General features: G+C 31.1%; 3 protein-coding genes across 4 annotated transcripts; 2 read left to right on the top strand and 1 right to left on the bottom strand.

Moving 5' to 3' along the window:
* The first annotated feature begins 1,245 nt into the window (after window positions 1–1,245).
* On the top strand, window positions 1,246–3,076 carry LOC125070819 (cysteine protease ATG4D). The gene has a single exon (XM_047680805.1). It carries the CDS (start codon window positions 1,415–1,417, stop codon window positions 2,837–2,839), a length of 1,425 nt encoding a protein of 474 aa, XP_047536761.1. The 5' UTR covers window positions 1,246–1,414; the 3' UTR covers window positions 2,840–3,076.
* Window positions 3,077–3,162: 86 nt separating this feature from the next.
* LOC125071003 (protein farnesyltransferase subunit beta) lies at window positions 3,163–5,740 on the bottom strand. 2 transcript variants are annotated; one of them, XM_047681050.1, is made up of 5 exons: window positions 5,664–5,727; window positions 5,263–5,454; window positions 4,363–5,176; window positions 4,037–4,145; window positions 3,163–3,805 (listed from the first exon to the last, which is right to left on the bottom strand). In XM_047681050.1, the coding sequence occupies exons 2-5, from the start codon at window positions 5,347–5,349 to the stop codon at window positions 3,598–3,600; spliced, it is 1,218 nt and encodes a 405-aa protein (XP_047537006.1). In that variant the 5' UTR covers window positions 5,350–5,454; window positions 5,664–5,727; the 3' UTR covers window positions 3,163–3,597. The 2 variants fall into 2 exon arrangements, with proteins under 2 accessions (XP_047537006.1, XP_047537004.1); XM_047681048.1 differs by having other exon boundaries at window positions 5,263–5,740.
* Window positions 5,741–7,216: 1,476 nt separating this feature from the next.
* Window positions 7,217–13,407, top strand: LOC125071004 (U3 small nucleolar RNA-associated protein 25 homolog). The gene is made up of 8 exons (XM_047681051.1): window positions 7,217–7,851; window positions 8,007–8,615; window positions 8,870–9,112; window positions 9,387–9,661; window positions 9,965–10,120; window positions 10,808–11,003; window positions 11,443–11,619; window positions 13,224–13,407. The coding sequence occupies exons 1-8, from the start codon at window positions 7,393–7,395 to the stop codon at window positions 13,386–13,388; spliced, it is 2,280 nt and encodes a 759-aa protein (XP_047537007.1). The 5' UTR covers window positions 7,217–7,392; the 3' UTR covers window positions 13,389–13,407.
* Window positions 13,408–15,194: the final 1,787 nt, after the last annotated feature.

Genomic DNA, 15,194 nt, shown 5'->3' with positions numbered 1-15,194 from the left:
TTCCTCAATCGCCGAGCACCTACTCAAAGACTAACTAATCAAAGACTACAAGACTTCGGTCAGTTTCGTGCTCCAACATATGCCCAAGGACGAGGTGGCGCGGCATACACTGTCTGCCTACATAGAAGACATTCTTGAGTATTTCGAGAACAACCCATAAGCGAGCACTCGAATGGCTACTAGAAGATTTGGTGTATCTCAGTGGACTGTGTGGAATCTACTTCATAATGAAGGGCTACCCTTATCATTTTCATCATGTTCAGGTATTCATTGTCAATTATTACGAGACACGAATAAATCTTTGTCGGTGGTTTCTGCAAAACACTGACACATACACTGGTACATATAAAGCTTCCTCTTGAGTCACTCTATCTATTAAAAAAATCCGCATCAAAATCCGTTGCGTAGTTTTAAAGATCTAAGCTTGCACAGGGACAGACGGACAGTGGGAAGTGACTTTGTTTTATACTATGTAGTAAAGAAAATGGAATATGCATTTAGCAAGAAAAGATTAGGTTTGAGTCGTAGTTTTATTGTGAAACATAGAACAAAATCATTACATCCGTTTTTTGGTTGCACGTTATTTGGAATCGGCGATATCATCTATATTCGATATTTTTAATTCGAATGATACTGTGTAAGATAATTTTAACCTATATTAAATAACCAAGGTATCAAATATATTATAATATATCTTCTATTAATTTATAATAGATAAAAATAGTTATTATGAGTGTACCATGGAAAATAGCATGTGTCTATGCTATTGAAGACTTTTCCGTAAACTTCTTTAAGAACTTCAATGTTCTAGTACATTGTTTTGATATATCTCCTAAGGTTTAGGCTGCGTTAGCAAAGTAAGCGTACAAAACAGTATTTTTGATAAAACGCCACCATTGTCTAGCAATTTTGTGCCAAATATTTACAAATTTTATAATATACAAAACGAAAAGTTTGTAATTCTAATAAGTTTTTGAAGGACATATACTTCTCTTTCTATTAGTGAAAACCGCATCTAAATCTATTGTATGGTTCAGAAGTTAGTGCAATAAAGAGAGAGGCAAAAAGCGATCTCATTTTATTTTATACTATTATAGAATAGATTATAATATATCTAAATTTTACATAGGTTTAATGTTTATGTATATAATCATTTTACTACTTGATCTTTAGTTCATCTTTTAATGATTATTGTACGCTTATCTTGTGTCAAAGGAATGTCAAGCTTCAAAGTGATAACTTGGTGACAAGCTTTTTGACACTTGTTAAGAATAAAGAAATCGTTTACGATAACAATTAACATTTCAATAACAACATGTTCTCTGTGATACAATTAAATTTAAACAGCGAGTATTTAACGTTTAATGCGAAATTAATAATGATGTGAATTAATAGATTATGTGTCTTGTTAATTATGATGAACGGAACAAATAGCACAATTGTACCAAATTCTGTGCTCAATACTTCTACCAATAGTGTAAAACAGGATGCGACTGACATGAAGGTCGAGAATGTAGGCAAAGCCGCTACATCGAAAGATAACACACGTGACAGTTCAGAAGATCTCCTTGATCTGAAGGGAAAAGTAGAATCACGATTATTGTCTATGTGGAACAATGTCAAATTCGGCTGGACGGTGAAGTTAAAAACAAGCTTTTCCAAAGAATCTCCAGTGTGGCTGTTAGGTCGTTGCTATCATCGTAAATTAAGTCCTAGCGGCTCTTTAGAGTCTTCTACTGAAATTGGTATGGAGGCTGGAGCTCTTGATCCTATGGAACAAATATATGGCGAAGGTATAGAAGGTTTTAAGTCCGACTTCATTAGTAAAATTTGGATGACATATCGTAGAGAGTTTCCTACTATGTCTGGGTCAACATTTACGACTGATTGTGGATGGGGCTGTATGTTACGTAGTGGACAAATGATGCTTGCTCAAGCCTTGGTTTGTCATTTTCTCGGTAGATCATGGCGATGGTCTCCAGAGAAAGCCATTCAGAATGCTAGAGAATTTCAGGAAGATTGTCTTCATCGAATGATAATTAAGTGGTTTGGTGATAAATCATCTGTTAACAGCCCTCTCTCAATTCATCAAATGGTTAACCTAGGAGAATCATTAGGAAAGAAACCTGGTGATTGGTATGGTCCTGCTTCAGTAGCACATTGCCTCAGAGCAGTTATGGTTGCTGCCTCTAATGAAAATTATGAATTTGATAAATTAGAAGTTTATGTTGCTCAAGATTCAACTGTATACATTCAAGATGTGTATTCACACTGTAGATTAGCAAATGGTTCCTGGAAATCTCTTATTTTATTGGTTCCTGTAAAACTGGGAACTGATAAGATAAATCCAATTTATGCCCCTTGTCTCACTTCATTATTAACTTTAGATTTTTGCATCGGAATTATTGGTGGTAGGCCTAAGCATTCTTTATATTTTGTAGGTTACCAAGATGATAGACTCATACATTTAGATCCACATTATTGTCAAGAAATGGTTGATGTGTGGCAACCAAATTTTTCATTACAAACATTTCACTGCCGTTCACCAAGGAAAATGCCTATAAGTAAAATGGATCCTTCTTGTTGCATTGGTTTCTATCTAGCCACTCACCATGATTTTGAAACATTTATTAACATTATTAGTTCATTTTTAGTCCCGCAGGGTGTCTCTTCAAGTAATGAGTACCCAATTTTTACATTACATAATGGATCTCGCAGTTTAGTCATGGATCTCCCAAACGTGAGAAATTCAATATATGAAACAGAACATCATTGGATGACTCCTAATATACAAGATAGTGATACTGATATGGAATCAGAAGAATTTGTTTTGCTTTAACTTAAAATATTTAAAATCCTATGTATATATAAAAGATTTATAGAGAAGAGAATATAATAACCTCAGTAGCATAAAGCTGTAGTATGCTTATGGCCTAATACTTCTATATTAATATGACTACAAAAAACTGCATTTTATGAGGTGGATTTTGTTTGTATACATTAGCTTAAAATTTATCACTAAATTGTAATTAACTTAATTATTTTAATGTTAAAGTGTGAACTTAAAGATATATTAACTTATTAATATGTATAGTTATTTAAAATTGTATTGCTAGTTAATATATTAACCATTTATAATATTCAAAAAATAAAATGACATAATACCTTTGTAGAAAATAGTTTATTATTTCCAGAGTCACAAAGTTATGATATAATTATTAAATTCAAAAAATATAACACTGTAAAATATTTTTACAGAATATGTAAAAATAAGGGGAAATATTTCGACATGATATTTTGCTTAATACATAATGACCCACTCTTTATGACTTAAAAGACACAGTTTAGTGTTACTCAATTCAATATACAACGAAGAAGTTTGTCTTCAGAAAAATCAATATCAGATATATCTAGTCAAGTAAGCAGTGTTTAAACTCGTGTTTAATATGGAGAGGTAAATTATGCATTTTTAATTTAAGTTAAAAGCATGCATACAAATGCACATTTCAGGAATTTATATTGTAATGATATTTTAAAAAATCCCTTTGTAGGTGTGTTAAAATTCAAAAATTTTGTAAATACAAAGGCAATATTTTATTAGTTGTTATCCTTTACGGGAGGAGGATGTCTTATGAAATAATGCACAGAATTGTATGCAAGATGAGGGGCAATATTATGCAAAGGATGTATTGAATTCAGCTCATTTCTGGGTGAACCTACTACATATGGATCTAGAGCTCCTGTTCCATGCTGTGCCACTGATAGTCCACTTAGTGTATAACAAGTATGATATAAGTCACGAGGCCTGTAAAATTAATATATACATATATTATAACTGAAGTCACTTAAACGGGTTTCATTTTTATTACACTCATTTACATAGTTATTAATTTATGATAAAGGCTAAATGATATTATAAGTTTATACTTAAACTATGAAATTTGTAATATGTATTCAAATGAAGGCTAAATGTATAACAGTTAAAGAATATATTATCATGAGAAATATTACAATTTTTACTTCATTCATTACTTACTTTCCTGGTTTGTCGAGTAATCCCCCATCATAAGCTTGACAGCAGACTATTATATATTCTTGTAAGGCACCTTGGCTAAATAGTACTGTTTCCATCATTTCCTTGTTATCTTAAACCAAATATAGATATTTGTATATAAAAGGCATACAAGTCCTTAAGAGCAATTTCATAAATTACCTTTAATACTTAAGACTTTATAATTGATTACTGTTTAGGTAATCACACATATTATGTTACAGAGATTAATTACTTTCATATCAAAATATAATAATATCTATGAAGCTACTTACAAAATCTAAATAAAATGATATAAAATATAAATTTACCTTGAGAAAGTATTGCACTAATTATAGGAAATATAGCTCCCTGCCAAAATGAATAACAGCCATCTACAAGTTTGTTGGTTCTTCCTTGGAACCCACCTTCTAGACTCATCTGGCGATTAACGCACCACCTTAATAAGGCATCAACATCACACAGCTTAGTTCTACCTAATAAAGCTAAGCTTGCTATACCACAATATGCATATCCCCCATGTGCCTCCATACCAGGGCAACCACCAAAACCACCTTCATATGTTTGACAACCTACAATCCATTCAGCAGTTTTATCAAATAGTGCGTCAGTATATATATTGGTCACCTTGGCAACACTGATTGCACAATATGCCCCCCTAATGTCTTTTTCACCTCCCTTGTGTAGTGCAAAGGACCCATCAACATCCCGAACTGTCCACAAGAATGTCTGTAAAGCGCTTCTATCAATAGAATTATATGCTTCTTCAGTACCAATGATACTAAGTGCATTAACAGCTGCATAAGTTGTACCCAGATGTGAAAGCTGTCCACAACCTCCTCCATAACCACCCTCCTTATGTTGACATTGAGATAAGAATTTTACTATATTAGATAAAGTTTCTGCATCAGGCATACTCTTCAATGTCCAAAGGGAATGAAGTATCCAGTATGCCAACCAGGGTCGACTAGCTTCTAAACAAGCATAACTTTGAGGCAAAGTCACTAAGGCTTCTTTTAAATATTTTACATGAGCACTCTTGTTCAACTTTGGTAAATCTGGATCAATTGATGCTTTCTGTTCGAATTTTTTGTATGTTTTTAAAATCATTGCTTCAACATCGATCTGAAAACGTATTTGAATTCTATATTTACTATCAATGTCATTATGTACTTTATATGGTTTCATATTGATTTAAACTATATAAATACCTGGTCTAATGAAGTATTTGTCACAACACCTTCGTCTTTATAACCTTGCATTGAAATATCTTCAAAGAATCTAATATGATTATCCATTTTTTAACTTACGAATATGTCACGGGTAATCAAAGAACAATGCGAGTTAATATTCTCATCCCAATATAATCACTATGTAGATCAGTAGCGTGCCAACATTGTGCCCTAAATAAATTGTAGCTATTGCAGTCACTGAGCTGTTGATTGTTTAATTTAACTCAAAATATAATTTTTAAAATAGGTACACAAACATAACCTTTTAAAATTGTACCCTACCAAATAAATATAAAGCAAAAGTGCAAGACACTAAGGAATGTAATGTATGATTTATTCAATCTAATTACGCTTTAACCAACTACTATATTTTTAATTACCTATGTAAAGACGAGAATGAAAAAATAATTTTGCTATAATTCTCTAAGTTTAGTTTATTGCTATTTTTGATTTGACATTACGATTACAATTGACAGTTATATAGTGTAGCAAGCTCTAAGCATTGAAGCATTGTTTGTCAGCTGCTTCATTGTTTAATTTGCTTTATTGTTTAATTTTTAATTATAAACATAGTTGTTGTTTGTTTATAATTAAAAATTATTTGCCCCCGCCAACTTACGAAAGAACTTAACTAATTTGCAAATAAAAAAATCAATCAAGTGAATATCTGACGGAATTTTTCTTTATTACAATTTTTTGTAAAGTAATTAAATTATTAGAAATTTAATAAATAACACATAATTAAGTGTGTTACACTTTTTTTTTATTATATTTATTTCCCGATTAGGATTGCATATTATGTTGATCGATTGTTTATATAAAAAATAAAAATATACATTAAAGTCAAATGTGTGGTGGAAAAATTATGAATCACTAAACAACATTTGTATAAGTGTATATTGTAGTATGAATTAATAACGATACTTATGAAAAATACTTCAACTCGGTAAGTTAAGCTAGAGTTTTTTTTTTTAGTTTATAGCTCACTTCCGCCTACCTACTCAACAGATATTCTCACAGCCAAACAGAAGAACTCAGTATTGTTGTGTTCCGGTTTGAAGGATGAGTGAGCTAGTGTAACTACAGGCAAACCGCACAAGGTAACATCTTAGTTGCCAAGGCACTTGTCTATGGGAGGTGGTGACTACTGACCATCACGTGGCTCATTTACACGTCTGTCTACAAATATCATAAAAAAGCTGACAATTGTAATAAGTAGCATAAACATTTCTTCGGAAAATAGGTTGATACCATCAGATGGCCAACACTAGCATAGCACCCGCTCCTTAGTCAAATGAAATAACGATTAACGCGTGTTTTCGCGACATGTTACAATAAAATACACCAAAAATTGGCATATTGTTATTTTTATAACTTTCATGGGCCTGGATTTTTATTTTATATTATATTTTAAGCTTACGGAGATTTAGCATCTTCATAAGCTTTGCTCTCCTCAGACTGCGGTGTACACCCTGCTCACGGCACGACGCAATCACTCGATAACTTTTTAGGTTGAGTTTCCACTTGTGTATCGCTGTTAAAAAGGGAAAATGCATTGTAAACATGAAAAAAAACCGAAATTACTTCTTTCCCAACCCTATATAACTAAATATTGTATTATTGTCATATTTTTTTAAATGGTATTTCTTTTAATAACCTACAGTTTATTCATATTAGTATATTTATTTTTAGTAAAATTATTTAATAATTAATTTCTAAAATAAAATAAACAATGAACTTTACTATTTTTTATTCACTAATCGCTTAAAAATTTAAAGCAGGGGGAAAAACTTCGACTTACCAATAACTCTGTATATATTTCTTCATTGATCTAAAATTTTGGATGGAAGTCTCCTTCGATCTTTTACTCCAGCTCGGTAAAAACGTAGTGGTATATCTGTGGTTTCATTTGAGAAAATTTAATATCTGATATAATTATGTCAAAGTCAAGTCCACATGTTAAAATTGTGAAATTAATGTTTATAAGTGAAATTTAATATATATAATGTAAAAAATTGGCGTTAAGATACTTTGAACCTAATATATCTTATAAAAACTGGATGTTTTGTATTATTATATGTGAATTACGTTTAGGCTTTACTTAAAAATATGGCAAAAGGGAAAAAGTTTATTAGCAAGAAAAGGAAGGGATCTCACAAACCCATAAACAAACGAAAAAAGAGAACAACTAAGGAAAATGAAGTTACAAATAAGAAAGCAATTTTTAATAGATATAAAGATAAACATAAAGTTGAAGAAGAGTTCGCTAAAAAAAAGCAGATGGAGGAAAAGTTTCGTAAACAACAGGCAACCTATTCGGAAAGTGAAGAAGAGGAAGACGACGCATATAGACAGTTAGTCTCATGTTTTAAATCCAATCGTAAAAAAGACGTCGTTGCAGACAGTGATGATGAAGAGATGTCAACCAGTGAAGAATCAAATATTAGTGAAAGCTTAAACGAGACTGCTGCAAACGATCTAACCACTCTGAATGAACATTTGAGTGATGAAAATAATGAAATTTGTAGTAATGATGACAGCACCGAAAGTTCTGATGAAGAATATTTGGTACCTGACCTTTATTTTTATAATACATTGAATCAAATTTCAAATTTACAAATATGGCATAATTATGATTTTGATTGCTTAATAATAATACTATGAAATACTTGTCTTAATTTAAAACTTGTAAGTTACTTTCTCTAATATAATATTATTGTTAGGTAAAAGAAGAATGTGATCCAGAAAGTGAAGTGGATGCAACAGAAGACCCTTTCAGTAAGCATTTGCAGTATGAGTTACAGGATGAATTACTAGTGTCTCTGTCTAACATACCACGAACTGAAAAACACATAACCAAGTCTTGGTCAGTGCTTGGGAATTTAGCTATTAGTATACCACAGCCAGTTGAAACATCATCTAAGAAATCAAAGCCCAAGTTTAGTATATTAGAAGAAAAAACATATGCACCTATTGCATCAATACCACAGGCATACAATAAAGTAAACTTCAATCAACTTTATATAAAATCTCAGATAAGCGGAAATGTTGTATCTGCTAATAAAATAAACCTGATAAAAAGGGATTTGGATATTGCTGATGTTTTAACACCCTTGCAAAAGGAATTGTTTTCTGTTATAAATAATTACCAGGACCTGATGTTCCCAGAGAGGACTTTTACAAATGCAGATGAGATTAGGTTTACTTATTGCCTGCATGTCGTTAATCATATGTTAAAGACGAGAACAAAGATTCTGCACCACAATGCAAAGTTAGCTAAGAAGTCTGATTTATCTGAGGAGTACCGGGATCAGGGATTAGTAAGACCAAAGGTAATTATTCAACTTGTGATTTTTGTACTTTATTATTTCTTGATCAATGATACATTAACTATAAAATATTTCTGTTATGTAAAATTTTTATTTAGCCAAATACTATTATTTCACTCTATCACCTTGAAAAAAGTTATTACTCATTTATCATAAATTAAGAATCAATTAATAAATTGATCTTTTTAATAGCTTCAATCGACTGACAAAAATATTATTATACAAAACACATAGTTTTTATACTGTATAATTTGCAGGTGCTTATACTAGTTCCATTTAAAGATGCAGCTTATAGAGTTGTTAAGACACTGATTGACTTAGTTGTACCAAAGGAAGCGGGTCAAGTAGTGAACAAAAATAGGTTTGAAGATGATTTTACAGGTGGAGAGTTGATAATGCCCAGTAAAAATCCAAAACCTGAAGATTATGAGCTTCTTTTTAGTGGTAACACAGATGATACATTCAGATTAGGAATGACTTTGACAAAGAAAACATTGAAGGTATATGTCACACAAATATTAATTACATATTTGAATAACCAAATAATTTTTAAAATTATCTTGAGAGTATATAATATATTGATATAACATAAAAATGTTCTATTATTAATATACTTATTAAGATTTAACTAAATATGTAAGATCAGAAAGAAATACAAATAATAATGTATAATTTTTACATTTAATAAAATATTTTTTCTGCATGTTTATTTAATTAAATATTAAATTTTATTCCTACTATTTTTATAATTAAGTTAAAATCTATCTTTTACAGCTGTACACAGATTTCTATTCATCAGACATACTTATAGCTTCTCCTCTCGGACTCCGTATGATTGTTGGTGCTGAGGGTGAGGAGGATCGAGACTTTGATTTTCTGGCATCTATAGAATTGCTTATAATGGACCAGACTGACATATTCTATATGCAAAATTGGGATCATCTGTTGCATATTTTAGATCACTTTCACATGCAGCCTAAAAAAACACATGGCACTGATTTCTCTAGAGTTAGGTCATGGGCTGTAAACGGATGGACTAAATATTATCGGTAATAACTCTTTTTTTTTAAATAAATCTTTTTAGCACCAGTCAGAGGATCCTCCTCTCCTATATGAGGAGGCATCCTCTCCTATTAAACAGTAGGGTTAATGATGGTTTCTTACACTAGTAGTGCATAATTATAAACACAAATTAAGCATGTGTTAACTCATTGGTGTTTGCCCAGATATGAAACTGTGATATTTGGTTGAGATCCACATGTCTTATCCATTTGATTATTGTTTCCAAACTTAAAATTATTAACTTTTCTTATATATTTGTATGCCACTTAATCTATTATTATTTCTCACAGACAAACATTAGTGTTTTCTTCAATACCACTGCCAGAAATTATGTCAGTGATGAACAAAAAATGCCAAAATTATGCAGGGAAAGTTTTGGTAGTTAACAAACCTGATGTAGGCAGTATACAGCAAGTCTTAGTACAAGTACCGCAGCTGTTTCACAGGTTGGCTATTGCATTTTACTATCCATTTGTCCAGTCCATGGAGTCATAAATACATGGTTTTACCAGTAAGAGGAGTACTTTTTTAAGTGTTCAACATTTTATATAATATACTTACTTGCCAGATTTGTTTAATTCAACAAAACTGTGGTACACTGTACATTGCTCTGGGTAGGCATTTTATATGTTTTGTTAGTAAACTAAGTACACAATACTAAAAAAATGTTTAAAATAATATGTCATAAAAAAGGAATTGATGTATGATAACATTTTCGTGTCACTCATATTTTTGAATATCACGAAAAAAGTTCATAGTTATTAACCTCTTGTGGTTAGATCACCTAATAAATTTATATTATAATAGGTATAGACTATTTAACATCTTTTAGCCGACCCTTTTATTCAAGCATGTTATGCTAAGCATCAAAATTGAAATTTCAACTCATAGTTTTTATTTTTTTTCATTTTATTTTTAATGAGAATCTACTTTTTCTGACTGTAAATCAGAAGGAACGTCTAATTTCGGGCCTTCCATCGCTTATTTGTAAATTATGTAATTTAAGTGAAATTGACTCATTTCGTTTTAATCTGCAACGTGTGAACGTCCTTTACGATTTCTGTGCTTTATATAAATATTAACGAGCACAAAAATGCCATATAAAGATATTTAAATATCTTCTGTATTTCCAGATTCAATGCCGCCAACCCACTTGCATCTGTTGATGCAAGGTTTGAATATTTCGTGAAAGAAATACTTCCAAAACAGCGCGATACACTTATGAGTCATACTCTTATTTACGTGCCGAGCTATTTTGATTTTGTAAGGATAAGGAACTATTTCAAAAAGGAAGATATTGGCTTTGTTCAAATATGTGAATATTCGAAGGTAAGTTAAAAGTTACAATTTTGCATTGTCTTATTTTAAGCATTTTTATTTTTGTATAAGACACTATAAGATGTGCGATTAATATTTAAAGACAACACATGAATTACATATATTGTTCTTATTTTTTATGCATTATACGACTGTTAAATTATTAACAAGTTAATATTAAACGATTAATCGATTATAAAGACGGTGTACTACGGGGCGCTAAGGCTTGTTGTTTATAATTTAAATCATATATTTACAAAATTACGATACGGATTTAATAGTAGATTAAAATTCTTTGCATCCTTATTAAATATTTGTACAAAAACATCTATCAGATCATTTTTTATTTGCAATTAAATGTTGGTGTATATTATTTTACAATTTCAATTTTATTATTTTTTTATTTATATTTTCTTCTAACCACTTTGTAATGTTATCGTTTATTTTGCAGGACGCTAAAATAGCTCGTGCACGAGATATGTTCTTCCACACTGAAGCACATTTTTTGTTATATTCGGAAAGAGTGCATTTCTTCAGAAGATTTCGAATTAAAGGAGTGAGGCACATCATATTTTACCAGCCACCTACCTACCCTCATTTCTACTCGGAAATGTGTAATCTTATGCAGGTATTGCTTACGTTCTTAGAGTAATTCTAAATTCTAAAAATCCTTAAAATATGTTCATCAATTATGTTAAACATGTAAAAAGAAATAGACTATATGATTATATACTATATATGTTACTAGGTTTGCTTGTGCAATTAGTTATTATTATTAATTAACGAAAAGCGTCATGTAAATACAAAAAAGTGTACCAATTATGACGCTATAATAAATAAAACACACGGTGTCACATATCAAACCATATAAATATTGAAATTAGTTTTTGTTTTAATACTTAAAAATATGAATAATTGCAAATGCGACAATAGATAAAAATTTAAAATTCTAAAATAAATATATTATCAACTTTTGTTTCTATCATGTTCTAATTTTGTGTATTTATAATATATATAACTTTCACCCAAATGCCTTCGTGCTATCGTTCTATGAAACATATATATAATATTACTTCAGCATTTCATAGTCGTATCCGCAGCACCACAGGACCTATGTAACTTAAATGAATTTTCTCTTCAAAGTCAACAATCACAACTTCTGAAAAAAAAATCGCATTATTATTTAGTACATTGATCATTCACTCGTTGTAATCACTGTATCGCACAACTAACTATTACACTTTGATTAATTTATGCCAAATGTGCAGTTATTGGTTTATTCACGTTATATGCATTAGTGACAAACACTAGCTATCTTTTATTTTTGTACGAATGTAATTACGTTATCTCTTTCATAGTATTTTATTTACATTTTATGTAAAATAAAGCGTTTGTATTCTGTCGCGATGTTTTTTTATCTATTTTGTTAGGTTATACATAATTATATATTTAGTAGATCATTGATGTACGTATTTTAGTATTGCATAACGAAAGTCCACTATCGATAGAGTATCGATAGTTAAGGTGTTAGCGATAGTATCAATAGTCTATCGATAGTATTGTCACGTGTCAATACTACCGATAGTATCGTTAGTATCGATAGCTCCCCATGAGCAATACTATCGATAGTATTGCAAAAACCATTACTTTTAACCTAAACTATCATTGGTCCAAAACTATCGATACTATCGATAGTATCAATAGTATCGCTGCTACCAATAGTATTGCTTACAGAGAGCTAGCGATACTATCGATAGTATTGCCGTAATCAATAGTATCGCTCACGGAGACAGGCCGAGATGGCCCAGTGGCTAGAACGCGTGCATCTTAACCGATGATTTCGGGTTCAAACCCAGGCAGGCACCACTGAAATTTCATGTGCTTAATTTGTGTTTATAATTCATCTCGTGCTCGGCGGTGAAGGAAAACATCGTGAGGAAACCTGCATTTGTCTAATTTCAACGAAATTCTGCCACATGTGTATTCCGCCAACCCGCATTGGAGCAGCGTGGTGGAATATGCTCCAAAACCTTCTCCTCAAAGGGAGAGGAGGCTTTTATCCCAGCAGTGGGACATTTACGGACTGCTAATGCTCACGGAGAGCTATCGACACTATCGATAGTATTATTGATAGTATTATCGAAATCCTGAATAGTTTTCGAGGTCAACTATCGATAGTCGTATAGACGTGTTTTATTTTTGTTATTTATTATTTTGTTTCTGTCAAAATAGGAGAGTAATCAGAATAAATATGGAGGCAGTGACTGCAACATGACAGTGACAGTTTTATATTGCAAGTATGACATGCAACGAGCCGCAGCGATACTCGGAGCCGATCGCATCGCAAGAATGGCTGCGTCTGAGAAATCTGTTCATATGTATGTCACCGGAGACTAATAAATGCTATACAACCATATATCGGATTTTTTATTTACTGACATAATTTTATGCACAACATGTACTTTAACAGTGTTAAAAAACAAAGGGAAAATAAGTTATTCATCTTATTGTGCTATGTAAATATAGTGATTACTTATTAGCTGTATAGAGTGTCGCACTATGAAATAACTAAAACAGACGAGCTAACTTGTTGTGCTCTAAATTATCTTGGTGTGCGTGACGATACATCATACCTTACTAGTGTATGTGTAATTTTTGGCTAACAGTTCGCCACTCTTCGACGCATTCTTTTCATTCAGATTTGACAGTTTACCTAGATTCTAGATATATAAATAATCGGTGTCGTAAGTATACAAATACCTATTATACCCTGTACAAGTTAGCCTGATGTCTTTGACAGAAGGGCTAGTGATGGAAACAGAAAATAATTACTAGTCCAAAAAATAACGTTTTTAAATAAATGTAACTGTGACGAGATGGTGTAGGTGTATTATGTGTGAAATTCTTTATTGCATTAGACATATAAAACATTGGGTAGATAAGCGACGATAGGTTAATATTCAAGTACCTATTTAATATTACAGGGTTATTTTTGGACCTCCGGCCAAATTTAAATAGATGGTTCAGACCATGAAAGTAAACAACTTTGCCAAATAAACACAGGTCGAAAAGTAAAAAAAAATTCAGACTTTCCATACGAAATCTTTTTTTTTTATAAAAATAGTTATACTAGCTAAAGAAACCCCATTAACTAGCCAAAGAGACCCCAAGCAAAAGGACCCCCGTTCGTAACAATAACTTAATGATCATTAAAATAATGATTTTTTGTAATCGATATTTGTAGCAGTTACTGCCTGATGTATAACATGTCCCATCCCATCCGTCCGACCGATGTAACATTTTAAAAGCATTTATTATTTTCATTGTTCCTATTTAAATTTTATTTTGAAGCAATAAAAAGTATTAAAAATTTCGGATAACGCTTGAATCCTTAGGGACTTTTGTGTTATATGTATTTTTTTAATAATTTAACAATTTTTGAAATAATTAAAGTAAGTAAATAATATGTTCGTCAATGCAAAGTCATGTCGATCAGAAAAATTTAAATCTGTGAAAAAGATCAAGGTAACTTGTACAGGGTATATGTAATAAATTTATCATTTGACACTTATTATGTAATTAGTTAAACTTACTATAGATAATTTTTTATATCTATACTAATATGCAAAGTTTAAGGATTGTTTGGCTTTAACGCATTAATACAATACCAATTCGAATGAAAAAAAAAACTACGTTCGATGGACCATTTACTGCGAAATATAGATTATAGATACATAATATCACGCTACGAGTCACTGGAGCTAAGTAGTAATCTTTGACAAAAACGAGATTTTTTGCTGCATGAAAAGTGATATTAATTTTATTGTAAAACCAATCAGAGAAGGTTGGTTTTACAATAAAATTGTCTGAATCTCATTACCTAACAATTTGTAATCTCATTGAAAATTACCAAGATTAAACTTTAAAATTATTCATTTGTTATGTTAACAAATCATCATTTTGAAATCATACTAGATAAATTCTTAAAATAATAGCAAAAATTACACCAAACAAAAACAATTAAATCAAGTAGTTAATAATTTCAGTGAAGTCAGAAGTCTAGTCACATTTACACTCTTTGAGTCATTGATGTCGCAGAAAATTGAAATGCAGTCCAGCCTTTCATTGTCTTTGTAACATTTTTTTCTGGGTAAAGTTAATATTCTCTTGGACCTCCAACTCCTTGATGTATATGATGTGTAT

This window comes from Vanessa atalanta, chromosome 18, assembly GCF_905147765.1.
Source record: "Vanessa atalanta chromosome 18, ilVanAtal1.2, whole genome shotgun sequence".
Taxonomy (NCBI): domain Eukaryota; kingdom Metazoa; phylum Arthropoda; class Insecta; order Lepidoptera; family Nymphalidae; genus Vanessa; species Vanessa atalanta.
The sequence above is the reverse complement of the archived record's forward strand: the minus strand, read 5'-3'. Positions and strand labels throughout refer to the sequence as shown.

Excerpts from the sequence above, each read along its gene's own strand:
- LOC125071004 (XM_047681051.1), top strand. The coding sequence starts at position 7,393 with ATGGCAAAAGGGAAAAAGTTTATTAGCAAGAAAAGGAAGGGATCTCAC. Across the intron at positions 7,852-8,006 it reads GTTCTGATGAAGAATATTTG|GTAAAAGAAGAATGTGATCC; the intron begins GTACCTGACCTT and ends TATTATTGTTAG. Across the intron at positions 11,620-13,223 it reads AAATGTGTAATCTTATGCAG|GAGAGTAATCAGAATAAATA; the intron begins GTATTGCTTACG and ends CTGTCAAAATAG.
- LOC125070819 (XM_047680805.1), top strand. The coding sequence starts at position 1,415 with ATGATGAACGGAACAAATAGCACAATTGTACCAAATTCTGTGCTCAAT.
- LOC125071003 (XM_047681048.1), bottom strand. The coding sequence starts at position 5,349 with ATGGATAATCATATTAGATTCTTTGAAGATATTTCAATGCAAGGTTAT. Across the intron at positions 5,177-5,262 it reads CAAATACTTCATTAGACCAG|ATCGATGTTGAAGCAATGAT; the intron begins GTATTTATATAG and ends ATACGTTTTCAG. Across the intron at positions 3,806-4,036 it reads TTACTCGACAAACCAGGAAA|GCCTCGTGACTTATATCATA; the intron begins GTAAGTAATGAA and ends TTAATTTTACAG.